The sequence below is a fragment of the Anticarsia gemmatalis genome, chromosome 3, assembly GCF_050436995.1.
Source record: "Anticarsia gemmatalis isolate Benzon Research Colony breed Stoneville strain chromosome 3, ilAntGemm2 primary, whole genome shotgun sequence".
Classification (NCBI taxonomy): Eukaryota; Metazoa; Arthropoda; class Insecta; order Lepidoptera; family Erebidae; genus Anticarsia; species Anticarsia gemmatalis.
This window is the reverse complement of record NC_134747.1, coordinates 9,170,126-9,184,780: the sequence shown is the minus strand read 5'-3', so window position 1 is coordinate 9,184,780 and position 14,655 is coordinate 9,170,126. Positions and strand designations below refer to the sequence as shown.

Genomic DNA, 14,655 nt, shown 5'->3' with positions numbered 1-14,655 from the left:
TTTTCATTGTGAAATATCACTTTTAACTGTGTTAATGCATTGTAGTAATCGTTTAATGAGCAGCAACCTAATCCTATTAAACACGTCAATCAATAAACAAGTGTGCCTTCACGGTATTGGCAAATGGATATTGTAATTACAAAAACAGAGATGAAATGTAAAAAACATCTTGACCAAAAGTGCAAATACATTTAACGCATTCCTTTGTAAAGTATTTTACGTTCAATGTCAGTATCAGCTAAAATGTGCTTATATTAAGGACCTAATAGTACTTATTCTCAATCAAAGACACATATTAAGCAAACTAAAACACAAAGTAAAGTACAATGGTTATTTCAATCAACATTATCCCCTTTGCATGGCGTAATCATGTCGAAATCAATATCCTTGAATATTTAAAAACCTCAACAGCACTGACAACAACAAATGAAATAGGCACTTTCAACCGACGAAGTATTTTAAATAAGCTATTTCAGTGTGGCTACTAATTAAGTTAATTACAATGCAGTATCGACATATTATCCGACACCACAAAATAGCCCAGCGGGCGGTTACATAAACGTCAGTTTCTGAACATGGCTTTATTGAAGCGAGCGCGATTGCCGGTTTCATTCTGTTTTTCAGCCCATTCAACGTTTAAAAACAAGCAAGAGGAACTAAACTGGTTAACACACATGGACGGTTCTAATAGCTCTCTCCATTGTCGGTGGCTAACTGGGGCACTGCACAGCAGGATATAATGTAGGATGTGGCGCGGGTTAATACTGTCGTGCACTGCAAACTGCGGCCTATACAATGACGTGACGTCACCACGCACTATCTACTGCAACTTTGTGCTTTACATTGCACTGAAAATTGTTTTAATAACCTATGTACCTATATCTGAAGAGGTCTGTCTTAATGTTCGACTCCTTGCCTTGCCTTAGCAATTAGTAGAAATAGGTTCATTGTACTCGATATGAAATTACAGTAGTCGTTGCATTTCAAAAAGTTATTACATATGGCTAAGGGAATATAATCAATTTCGTATCTGCTCGCTTGTGTGGTTGCGATGTTACTTTAGAGTAAGTTGATATCGAATTGTGCTACAGGATGTAGGTCGCGTGCCGGGGATGCCTTTGTTCCGACTACCGCTGTAAATTATCTACATTCCGTTCTCCTTCATAACTCTGTATCGAAACAGAATGTACGTCTCACAATAAAACGGAAAAGGTGACCGTTTTTTGCACAAGCTTTATTGGATTTCTCGTTTGAGTCCCGTGCCTATACGTAACAATTAACGAGTCTACCTACAATCGTGTCGACTGAAATTACCAATTTCACAGCTACGTTAATGTAGATATCGCTTCATGGAGGTTCCCACGCCTCGCCAGATTTTCTCTTTTATAAAGAGCTGAAATTAAATTTTCCAACTTTAATGCTCAACATTTACGGCGCTTATTTAATTTTAATAATTGGCTTTCATGCCTACTATTTATGTAAGAGTGTTTTTAAATAAATATTTGTGCAAATAACCAAATATGTAAACGTTTCATTTAATTTTAATAAGTAATGCATGGATAATTTTGATTGCTTTATACAAATTTCCGTAACTACTTTGAGCGATGTGGAAATTCATTTTATAACTAGGATGTACACGGAACTGTATGTTATGTCTGACAAACCAGAACGTTCCAAACTTTGCGCGGCGTATTTTGTGGCCAATAAAATATTTTACTGCAGCCACAGGTGCGACGTGAAAAACCGCGGTTGACGATGACGACAAATAGGATTTTTATGGTACGGGATCGCTGGACAGGGCACATGATACACGGCTTAATTGTACAATTGAGTTTGTTGATCCCTTTAGACCGAAACATAATAAAAGAGATCATTTTGTTTTTAAATAATAACAGAAATATGGCATTGAAGCGTCACTGACATATTTATTGATGGTGTTTAAATACAATATCAAGAAAAAACTTGCATACAGATAGAAACATGTCTTGTTATTTGACTCCACAGAGCAATAAAGGTATATGTGTCAGCGCGCACACTGGCAGCTCGTTAAGTTTATTTCGTGTAGTTAGAAGAGTTAGTTTAGTGATCCGCAAACGGGGCGGAGTGCCATTTGGGTCATCTGGATCGGTGTTAGCGGGCCATAGTTCAGGTCGAGCGCACTCGTCCGCAATATCGTTCTAATAGAGCATCCTTTGGCCATCTACATACAAATAACCCTAACGGCAAATAGACGGGCCGTTCATTTCGACGGCAGGCACGCTACGAGAAATCTGAGACTTTATGAGCTTCTCAGATGACAGGTCTATCCATACATGTATGAACTACGAATTTGAACGAATATTGAGAACTCAGTACGAATTTACGATGTAATCGTTTTAGTAGATGGCTTCACTTTAACATCCATTATTATTTACGATTTATATTGTGTTTTTTAAATTAAAGCTTAAGATATTATTTTATTGTTAGATACTATCTTTGAGTATAAAACACTCTACATTTTATACTCGTCTAACATTTTGGTTAAAAGTCAAGGCTTCTTCTGCTACTTATACTTAGTCTTAAGACAAAGTTTATGTGAACTCATGTAAAAACACTTAAACTGTTGGAGTGGGAGTACTTTTTAATTTTTAACATTTAAGACCATACTTGATGCTTGTTTTTCTCTCATATCTTTTATTATAATTCAGAGATAAATTCCAGAGCACAGCTTCAAATATGCTGTAGTTATTCCACCTCACAAGCGGTTATGAAATCCTTGATAAATTTTAGCTACATTTTATCCTGAGTAATAGTTAAATACTAGAATCTATGAATGTTAGCATCACAGTCACAAACAAACACAAAGATTAGTTAGTCAGTAATATTTAATTATGATCCTCACACACTTAAGACCATGTTCTCAATATCAGTTTAATTTTATTTGTCACTCCACGCCTTGAATATTGAGGCTCCGAACATTCTGATATTTTACCACATGACTCGCGCGGTGTTAGGTTTCATGTATTTATAGTAATAATATAATTAACCACAAAATATGTTGATGGCACAAATCTGTGCTCTACACAATCTAATAAATTATGTTCAATAATAAATGAAGCGAGTAGATAATATAAGCATAGCGCTAACAAATATTGTATATAAATCTGACTAGGTATTTGCTGGTACCGCAAATGTTGTTCCTGTCGAAAGAGCAGTATGAAAATATCTTACGGCCAATTTCACTTTAGCAGGCGCAGGTTGAAGGCACAAATAATGAAAAAAATACCTCCAGCTTAAAGCGAAAAGTATATGCGTAGGAAGTTCTCCGAATATAGCGAAGGCTTTTTTAACACAAGCAACGAACAATGTTCCAGAGTAAAATCACTTATTCCCGGTATAAAAACGATTTCCTAACATTTCCGTTGTGCTATCTCACAAAAATAGGTCAACGGAATATCAACACTAACTACTTAGATAAGAATATAACATCGTTCAATATTGATTAATAAATGGTTCGTTATTTTCCAGGTAACTGGAATGATCCAGACTAAAAGACAGCACTTCAAGCCCCCCGATCGAATGTCTAGGTAAGTAAAGTTGTCATTCAATATTTTCTCACAAAACTGCTTGTTACTACTGTGTCATAGTTGCTACGCGATTCGGTTACAGTAACGCAATATAACACAACTGATATTGAGTGTGAAATTAAATAAGCCGATCTACTAACCCGACGCGTACGTACCCACATAAAGTCGTAATAAAATGGGCAAAGTTTAAGGGTACCTACGCTTATCGCCACTACCTTTACGAGATGCGATATCAGAGCTGACAAGCGAGGCCTACGACACTCACCGTAGACGCATTTGCATAGGATTTTTGCAATTTTATTCCGCATACACAAACGAAATCACCATTTTACGACTTACTTACGCTTTATGCATAAGCGCTTTTATTTTTTCGTTTCATATCACTAGTCTTTATGTATTCTCTCGACGAAATAGAATACGCTTTGTGAATACATGTTTCGTTATCGCCGAAACTCGAAGTTATATTACTATCCGAAACTAGCGCAGTAATAAACTGTATCATAAAATATCCCGTAGCGAATGTGGCACGCGATAATATTTGTTTTAAACTTTATTATGATGAAAATTTAATAATAAATACTATCGAAAATCAATTTTCATTGCGTATTTTACAGTTGTCGGAGTAAATTGACGACAGTGTTCCGATCAAAATGTTGTTACAGTTGCGGATATTTCGTGGAAAATGATGTAAAAATATTACCTGTGTTAGAGTACCAATTTGGAAATCAATTTCCGTGTTAGGCGAAGACTTTGCAAATAAGTCGTGTTTACTGTCGACAACGGGCGTCGGGCACGACGAACAGGCACAAAGCTACATAGTTAGATATAGTCGCTTGTGCGTAACTTTGTTTATGAAACATAGAGTAGTGTGTTTAATATTATGTGGTAACTCTTGTGTTCGGCATCACTGAATATAGAGCAATCGTACGAGTTTGTCCTAATTTCTGTCGGTAGCTTACAAATGTTTATGAATACTATTTACTTACTTAACACACTTACATATAATAACTAAATCGTAAACCTGTATGTGCTTGAACACGATTTATGTCTACAAGTAAGTACAGATTTATGATTGTCGGCAGACTCTACATCATATCCCAACATACAAACACATGTTCAATCACAGTCTTACGATTCAACAATACGCAATACAGGGTGTATCGGCGAGTGCAACGGCTGTAATGTTCGCATCGCGTGTCCGTCCGAATTATCACTCGCGTTTTACGCCATATTACATACCAAAGTGAAAGCTCACGACTAATATCGCTTGTAATCCACTTAAAAGTTCATATTACTGCCCCTTCGTACGTAACACGAGGCAGTCATGCTAACTTTGTGAATGAATGAATATATTTAGCAACATGACACAGTTAATGTAATTGAAAACTATGTTTGCGACTCATTTCTTATGTTGCCCTTGCAAAAATAGGAATGTAAACATTACACCCTGGGAACAATACTTACGTCAACTATAAAACATGATGGCAACAAATAAGCACTGATCATCAAAGGCGACGACAAGGATATACGATAGGCTTGTTAAATAAGTTATGTCAAATATGTACTAATACCTGCTTTACATAAAAATAGTTCCCTGTAAACAAAAAATCATATCGGTAAATGAACTTTTACCACGTCGTCGGTATGAAGCCTTTTTATTAAACGCCATTTTATTATATTGTGTGATTATAGGTGGAAAAGAAGGATAGAGGTGTATATGTATAGGCATTGTAGTAAGTTATAAAAATGGTAAATAACAAAGAATTGATAGGAATTTATTACACATTTTAATTAAATTTGAAGTTTCATTACCCTAAGTAATAAATTAGTTAACCACTACATTAATAACATTATGGAAAATGAACCAAGCTCTTAATTTATTCTAACAGAATCCTAAACAAATGCCTTGCCAAAGAATACACAGAGAATTGTTAAAACAACAGTCATGAAACAGGCTCAAGGACAAGTCTGAAGGAGATCAATGAGCGCGAGATAATTATGGCTGACAGTTTGTCTGAGGAAACTTCAACTATTTTCCGGCATTCACGTCGCTGGGTCGAGTATATTCTTCTTGTTCGAGTCTCATAAATTTCCACGGCAGCTCATTGTCTACCTATCGTCGTTGATGTCGCAATTTAGAAGCTTAGCAACACGCGCCGACGCTGAAATATTTGCGACTGCCCATCAATCAAGTTCTTTCCCAAATAGATCGTTGATTAAATTGCTAAATTACTGCATTTATTCCCCCGTCGGTTGTCAGGTTGGCCTTACTGGCATTCAAAGTATTTATCTGGATTTATTTTGTAATACATTTTATCCAGATTGTTCAATTGATTGATCACTTGTGGATATAAAAATATATTATTCATTCACATAATTCACCAAAAGTTATAGAAGTTATTACTTTAAGGTTCCTGATTGAACAGTTTCAACTCTTACAACTCTTTTTCAGTTAAACTATAACTGTATCAAATGCTATAAGCTAAAGTCCCTCGAGCTAACACGTAGTTCTATCGAGTTTTGCAATATGTGCTTTTTACATAACGTGCGATACCAACAATAAGAACACTTAGTACACCCACATAATATGGACCAATCCTTAGACTAGCTATTGCACAACTATTACACAGGCTAGTGACGACGTCAATAACATTCCTAGATAACCAAGATATTATTCATCTTACTAGTACGTTTAATGTGCCAACCCTATCTTGAATCTCATTTATCCCCCTTCTATGAGAAAAAGAAAATGAAAAAAAAATGTTTTAACAAAATATTGAAACAATATTCAAAATATAACAGGCTGGAGAACCCGCAATCTCACCGGTTGACTGGGAGAAAGAAAATACATTATTTATGTAGACAAAAATTAAGTTGAGAGAACGGACGGCCGGCATAATTTGGTGTATCATCCGACTAATAATAAATTAAGACGAGCCCTAAACTGTATTTAGTGAGCGTAAAGATGCGGAAAAGGCTCGTGAACGACTTGACGTTAATGGATGGTACGTTTTTTGCAGGCCCTGGGCGTGAGATGGCACGCGCGGGCATGCTGCACAGGGGAGGAAAAAATGGAGCCGAGTGAGTATTAATGTAACTACTACTATTAACACATCATTATCAACACATCTCTCCCGCCGCCGCGGCACCGACCTCCGCAATATATATCGGCGGGGCTCCGATACGTTCGCACTACTAAATACAAATCAATATTCCGCAACGATTCTTATCGAAACCTATTAGGAGCTTCCTTTACCCCAAAAAAGAAATGATGTTCCGTTTTGGAAATTTGGTACGGAACACTAAAAAGATTGTGTAATGGGTGTATTCAATAGTTACATTTTAAATACAAAAGTGTATAGTGGCTGTTATTTTCTTAGATATTATGCTATAGTGATGGTACAAGAGTTTCATGATCATTATATGAACAATATTCATTTGTTTTCTTAATGGCTGGCACTCTATATCGTCCCTATAAGGGCTTATTCTTCGAAATTGCCGACCTACATTCACATGACTTTCTTTGCCAGACATGATTTAGCACTTAACGTAATTGACACATGATATACGCTCTTAGTTAATACTACACATCCGTCGCTCCAACGCTTAGATGTACACTTTTACTTTCCTCTAATCTGTGTTTTACCTAATAGCTCTGTGTGTTTGTTTATACAAATCACAGAGACACGTGTCGTGAAGGGTTTATTTTGCCCTCACTATAAATAGAACCGCATAAATATACATAAATGACACAGAGGAGCTCGCACGATTGCCCTTATCACAAAGTACTTAAGGGCGTGGCGGCAAGGGCGGGAGGTAGGGTACGCCTGGGCGGGCGTCAGGTGCAGGCCTGATAGAGCAATTACTTATTTTAATATTTTTAATGCCGGTCTCTGAAGGCATCCGGCTCTTTTCACCCTCTGATAAAGTTGTTGTTATTATTCAGGTGCTACAAAGAAACAGGTCATGAAAAATATAATTTTCTGTAGATATTATTAACAGCTCACAAAAACACGCGCCCTTTTCTCTGTCATTCATATTCTTCGTAGCGTTTGAATCTAAAGGTTCAGCGGTGAACAATTACATTATTATGTCAACCGGATGATTAAAATGTTTTTATTTTCTTCATTTAAAAAGCTTTACAATACAAAAAGCAATGAAAGTCTGTCCTTGACGCACTCGTTCATGTAGGTATCGTATAGTGGCAAACAATGGCAGATATAAGTTGGTTAGCGATGCACGCTATTTAGAGCGGCGCGCTATCCGTCTTGTCGCCTCAAGTCGAAGTTCGCAGACGGGTCCCCGGTGAATATTCCCCACGTTCCTTTGATGTGGTTCACGTTAATTAGGGATTTTAGCATTGCGATACTCGGGTCGGCAGACGATGAGACGATGTTTTATTAACTGAAATATCTAGCCGCCGCCGCCGCTGTGGATCTTCCGTCGAATACTTCGCAATCCTTAATTGTAATTCCCTAATACAATTTAATTCCTAATACAGCTTTAGCCGAAATTCCAGTCCAGTTATTCAGTCCACGACATTTTCGAGGCATTCAATGTTAGAGGCTAACTGCAGTTGGACGGTCGCGTCGGTTAAGTTACTTACCTCTGGTTTCGCTGCAACTTTATCAATGCTGGAAACGCTAGCAGAGCTGATGTCCGGTGCGCCACCCTTCACCCCACTAACGATTCCTGTCTCCCCACATTTTCTCACCTCAGTTCGTACTCATCCGCCTAGGCTAACTTTAAATTGTTAGCTGCAACTTTACTTCTCACGCCGGTGAACTTTATTTGTACACTGCATACCTTTTGATGACAATTTCGAGTAACATTAATTAAAAGATTCAATATTGTTATAGCAAGCTAATTGAATTTGCAGTTCGTGTATTTCAATAACTGTTGCTGTATGTGTGTTTATGAAAGGAAGTGGATTACTGGCAATGTTTAGTTAACCTACTCTGCATCTATTTTAGAATATAATGAGCATTAGAAGCTCGGAACATAAAGAGGATTGAAACCAGAACTCGCATTTGAATCATCGGAGAATATGGAATTTTAATGAAAAATGAAATTGTTCAAAACGATGTATTTTGGTGGGGTGTTGTACATAAACACAGTTTGTTAGGTGCCGGTCCCGGCGCGGCGCGGCGCGGCGGGAACGCGATATTTGATTTCATCTCCGCCGGTGATCCGTCACGCACAAGGCCTCCGCCTTCACGTGCCTTATAATAATACGTTACTACTTACAACTCAGGTATAACGCCGCAAACAGCGTAGCGGCGTATTTTCACAGCTTTTATGGTGTGTTATTTTATATGTGTTATTAGTATTACATATAATAAACTGATTTATACACAACGTTATAAGGTATAATACTTGTAGCACAATGCCTTGTGAATTGCCTACAGACACGACAGCGTTGCGGAGTATCTCTTAGATAGAGCACTATTTCAACGACGAACTAAATAAGAAGATAGGTAATGATTTTTTGTACTGAACAAATATACAGCTATCTCTATAAACATTATTTGTAAAGTACTGAGTGTTAAGTTTAATAATATTGCAGTTTGTATTATTTACGTCGCAGGAGGCTGGTTATAAATCAGTATCTCACTTTTATGTGGTAAGGAAATAGCTCATAACATTGATTGGCCTCTTCGACTTGCAAGGTCTCACCTTCGCTCGGCGTCCAATTGTGGGTCAATGCGGCGCTCGAATATCTGCATTGTTCATACATGTTGGAACCAACCGTGAACATATTGTATTGTACTGTACAAGGTACTCAAGTGTTCAAAAAAGTGATGTATGTAATAATATTTTACAAAAAATATGAACGACTTCATCAAACCAATGAATTACAATTAGGTACGTTACAGCGTTATTTAGAATACGTATTATCCTTCTATGCCCCAAAATGTTGTGCAAATATCTGATATAAATAAATGCCTGCCGATGGTTACCATAACTACGACTATATCACAACAACCCGATTATATTATGTAGATAAAGAAACCAACTGCTTATCATAATAAATAGCTATTACAATTCGACGTTTATTTTATTTACATCACAATGAACCCTCGGTATTTGTTCCTTTTTTATGAGTTGTTGTTAGGGAGAAAATTCTTAAAAGAAGGCCGCATTATAGATTACTTTTACTGTCGTTTAGAAGTGGGTCAGTGTCCCGTAAAAGTTTCCGCGAATGTGGTCCGCCATCCCCATTACCGCAGCCGATCAAAGCTACCGGCTCTCCACACGATGACCCTACAATTCACGAGACTCTCTGAAAATCATGCGTTTGTTTTATCCCCTCGCTGCGGCATATCCGCATACACTATGAACGGCCTCTAATTTTGAGCATCACTTGACACGAATGTCGCTAGACGTCGCGGTGAGCAAAGACTTACGGTTTTAGTATAATCTTGTTTGCATCGAGTTGGATGCTCTCAGCCACCGCGCCGGCTGGGTGTCTGCATAATTATTTTCAGTGTTTGCCCGCTATTAACATCAGCCACGAGGCGGCGCGGTCGCACCACTCGCACCGCGGTTTAAGACGAACCCCTAGAACAAATGTAATCCTAGCACGTAGTGCATCGCCAGCACCAAGTGCATAATTCACACTTTAATTAGTCACACATTAATTTCAAAAGGATTCACGAAGTCTACCGTTGAAATGACCGAAGCATACAAAGTTCACGAAACCGTACCACATCATGTACGTAGAGCATTTTAGTTCTCGAATAATGTTTGTTACAATATATTAGATTCTAGATATTAAGTAAACGTTAGGCTACATAAATGAATGCAGATTCACAAGGGATGCGTTAAGCGATACAAACTTGTGTATGATATGTATTTATGTATGTATTTACAAAGCGATACAATGAAAGTGATGGATATCTGTCATCTCGGAGCGATGGAGCCGCGCGCGCCGCGAGATGCAAATTCTGTCGACTCACCCGGAAAGCAATTACCGAGTCTAAGCTGCCGCTCGTTCTTCTGCACTGCTTACCATAAATCAATGGAACACAGATATATACACACTACACAGAGCGATTCATATTAACAAGCTCCACACAACATCACGGAATATTCAATAACGACGCCAAGATACTTCCTTAAAGAGGCAGACTAAATTTTAATTCGATTAGAAATGGAGGATACGCTCGTGATTTAACTATAACAATATTTGCTACGCAAAAAAAACACGAATTTAATTAAAAGTTCCGACAAAAATGTTTGAGATATATACCACTAGTCAGCAGTCTGTCACAACTTATCGGCTCTTAACCATTAGAGCATAAATCAACCGTCAACACAGATAAGAGATGCTATAAACTTGCTTCCACTATTAAATTGTATTCACTTCAAATTTACCTTTCATATTTATTCTATTTTTAATAGCATCTCTATATTCATCAAACGGTAAACTTCTTTAAATAAATCTGTTATTCAAGGATATTCTTATGTAATTATTATCACATTGTGGGCGTGATGATTAACTTGACTCGCTTTTGGCCTTAAAACGACGATAATTTAAACATAAAAGGCATGCTGCTCAATAAACGACTAATGACTTTTTAACAGACACTGTTTTATGTGTGATCAAACTATTATTTTATATACTACATACTATTATGCTATATACTTCAAGATTTTATACATAGAATGTTCAAATAGTAGACGAATATTGGCCCCAATGCAGACAAACGCTACAAACTCTTTCACTGCGGCATAAAAGTGTCCGCGTCCAATGTTCGCAATACTGTGATAAAAGTAAATAATACGCGCACAGGACCCATTTCAACAATTTGCTTAGGACTCTCTGTATTGTGTTCGTGATCGCTGCTATTCGCCTGGACATATATGTACCTATATGTAGAACTGTACGCGATATATAGACCTCATACTAGTGAACAAACAAACTCACTACATCGAACACCTACACGACATACGTGCTCTTTTATGAAAGTGATATTTGTTCTTGAACGTGCTTATTAGACAGTGCTTGTAAAATTATTTCGGTGTAATGAAATTGAAAGTAAACAATATCATGTAAATAAACTTTCATTAAACATGTTATTGTGGAGCTCTACACAAAAAAAAATCATTTTAATCGAATGGAACATAATGGAAAAAATAGAATATATAAATAAATATAATATTTTCTCATTATGTACATAACAATGGAATGCAATGCAGCAAATGACCTGACAAAAACAGACCACGTTTTTCCATTTTCCTTTTTCGGTTCTGAAGTCAAATAACAGCTGCAATGTAGAAAACTAATAATGAAAATATTGGGTTAGAATAGAAAGTGACCCTGGTGTACTTGGAAATAATAAGGTCTGCACGAATTGGGAGCGTCCGAACATTTACGAGATTCACTTTAGCCGTGCAGTTCTTCCAAGTACATACACGATTGACAAAATCAATTATCACATGGCTAAATGATATTGACTGAGAGTATTCCACTAGAAAATGGAGCATAAAATCTGTAATTGCCCGGAATCACAGTTTCCGAACGTTTTCGATTTCGTCGATTACATACGTGTATAACCGATTTCCGATGTCTGATGGCAATTCGAGTTAGCGTTTATAAGGGTAAATATACGAAATATCAAAATATTCTGTTATTCGAGATGAAAGATTAAGTAACACGTCTATGATTGGAGACGCGGTACATTTGTAATTTGTAATACAGACGTGTCTCTAATTTTACGTGTCTTACGTAAACATTTAAAGTAAAATTTAATATCCTCAAGTAACACCGAGTTCAAATATTGGTACTCTTTAAACTTTGGTAGCTGGTGTTATTCTTTTAAAATAAAATGGACTTAACTTTTGTTTTGTAAGTGTACTAAGTTGGAAGCAGTTTTTGCGCTGCAACCATTGGTCTTTTTCTAGTTTGTGTTCGAGAACGGATTACGAGTTGGGAGCATATACGAGAAGAAAAGTTGAGTTTTCTTAGTAAAAAGGCCAATACAAGTGTTAATACTCGCCGGCGACAAACGGTCGGTCAATTTGTTTAGGACTCGTCGCCTCTATTGATGCAACGCTGTTCCTTTTCTCAATTCTTTTTCTCAATAGAAACTTTATTTGCATGGAATTCAATCTACGATTGTAAACCTTGTAACATGTTTACGAATATTATCATTGTAGTTCCTTTTTCATGTCTCGTCAGTCTTATCTGTCTTCAAGCAGCTGCCTGTTTGTAAAGAGGTTAGCTTACACTGTACATTGCAAACTTTGTACAAACTAGTTTCTAATAAAATTTATCAATTGGCTGTATCCCAGCTGTCCGAAGCAGTGAAGCCTTCTTTACAAGACTAAGCAGTGTAATTTAGTTCTAAGCACTTCTAACTAACCTCGTTATTTATACAAGGAATGGAATACTAGTGTAAGTAGTGTAATTCGTAAAAAGTATTATGGAATGTTGGTATTTATTTTATTTTCTAAATAAAGTATTGTGCCACCTTACACGGAAATTACCTTCGCGGAAATGAGAGCGCTCTACAATTCTATTCAACATCTTCAGGGAAATACAGGGATGTTTTCTATAATTTCTTACTGAAATGTGAAATGTCTTAAAGCTAAACATTCATATTAGTTATACTTGTTATAAATTCTAACCACGCCCTGAGCATATTTTAGGGTGAGCTATGATTTACCGGCTACTTCCTTTAATCAGAGAAAGTGTTATGGCTCAGATTTAATGCCCCGTTATAGTTTCACATACATATTTAAAATATGGGATCCTATCAAAGGGATGGGTAAAATCCAATCACATTAATCTAGTTGATAGTTAAATAAGATACTTGCCCCAAAATAGCACGTATTTATCTACGCAGTAGTAGAAACTTTAATATATTTTAATGCTATTTCCACGACATACAGATCGGACAAACGAGGAAAGATCACAAGCAAATCTGTTGTGATATAGTTACCGAGAATTTTTATAATTTTTTATTAGACCTCTAAATGTCAAAAACGCGTATTTGACATTTTGACGACCTCGGTGCTATTGTGTTGAAAGTTCACGATCGCTAAAGTTGCATAATGTTGGTAAACGACAAGCATACATCACAAGATGTAGAATGTACGTGTAAGAAGTAAAAGAAGTGTAAAGGGATCGTAGTACGTGACGCTCACTAGTCTCTGCCTACCCTCATGGGAAATAGGATTTTATGTATGTTCCCTCGTTTTATTTAGTCGGCAGCCATGAATATGTACTCATACATAAGTGATTTGTGCTGTATTCGACCTGGATATTCAGTCTTTATCAAAATTCAGTGTGTTTGATATATCGTCCATTCACTGATGAAGCCGCAAGCCAATTTAATCATGCGTTACGATTACCCTCACGATTATACAAAACATTTCATGCAATAGATATTATATTCAAACGCTCCGATGTTCAATCATTTGTATTAATTTGAATATGTTTGTTGCAGATAACATTAGAATTGAAATTATGGCTTTATTTTTTTATGAAAAAGTATCGTTAGCGATGCCTTTACCATTAAACTCTTTACTGAAGATAACAAGGTACAGTAAAGTCAATAAGAAAGCAAACGGTTTATTCAATTCACATTGCATTTTAGAGTTTTTAAAACATCCTAAACGAGATACATTACAATTATTAAAACGACCGTAGATATAAATTATACAGTTATTTTAATAGGATATCCAGTGGCAGCGCACCGGACTAAATCTATTAAACTATATCGTACAGTAGCACATCCCTACAACATGGCTAGTCTAGGCACCCATCCCCTACCTGTCAATTTCCATAATGGAATGATGTCGGACTTTCGCCGGCCAGCTGTTATTACACAATATCCCGAATAAGCCTATTGTAAAGCTTGTTCGATAAAACCATTCAGCAAATGAATACGCCCCACATACATAGATACCAATACAAAGGGTTAAATATAAATTAATTAACGATTTTGTAAGCGTAATGTGACATTACATTAATTTGCAATCATATCCCTTATTTGTATTGATTAAGAAACACAACTAGTGAAAGTAGACGGCAATGTACTATGCCTTTTTGTATGTGTGTACACAATTTACAGACTGTTAT

General features: G+C 36.7%; 1 protein-coding gene across 1 annotated transcript in view; it reads left to right on the top strand.

Moving 5' to 3' along the window:
- The window catches only part of LOC142987509 (uncharacterized), a 110,603-nt gene that overhangs the window by 53,680 nt on the left and 42,268 nt on the right, over positions 1-14,655 (top strand). The window contains exons 4-5 of the mRNA XM_076136322.1: positions 3,508-3,566; positions 6,587-6,647. Coding sequence (XP_075992437.1) covers positions 6,601-6,647 — 47 coding nt within the window. The 5' untranslated portion in view covers positions 3,508-3,566; positions 6,587-6,600. The remainder of the gene's footprint in view (positions 1-3,507; positions 3,567-6,586; positions 6,648-14,655) is intronic.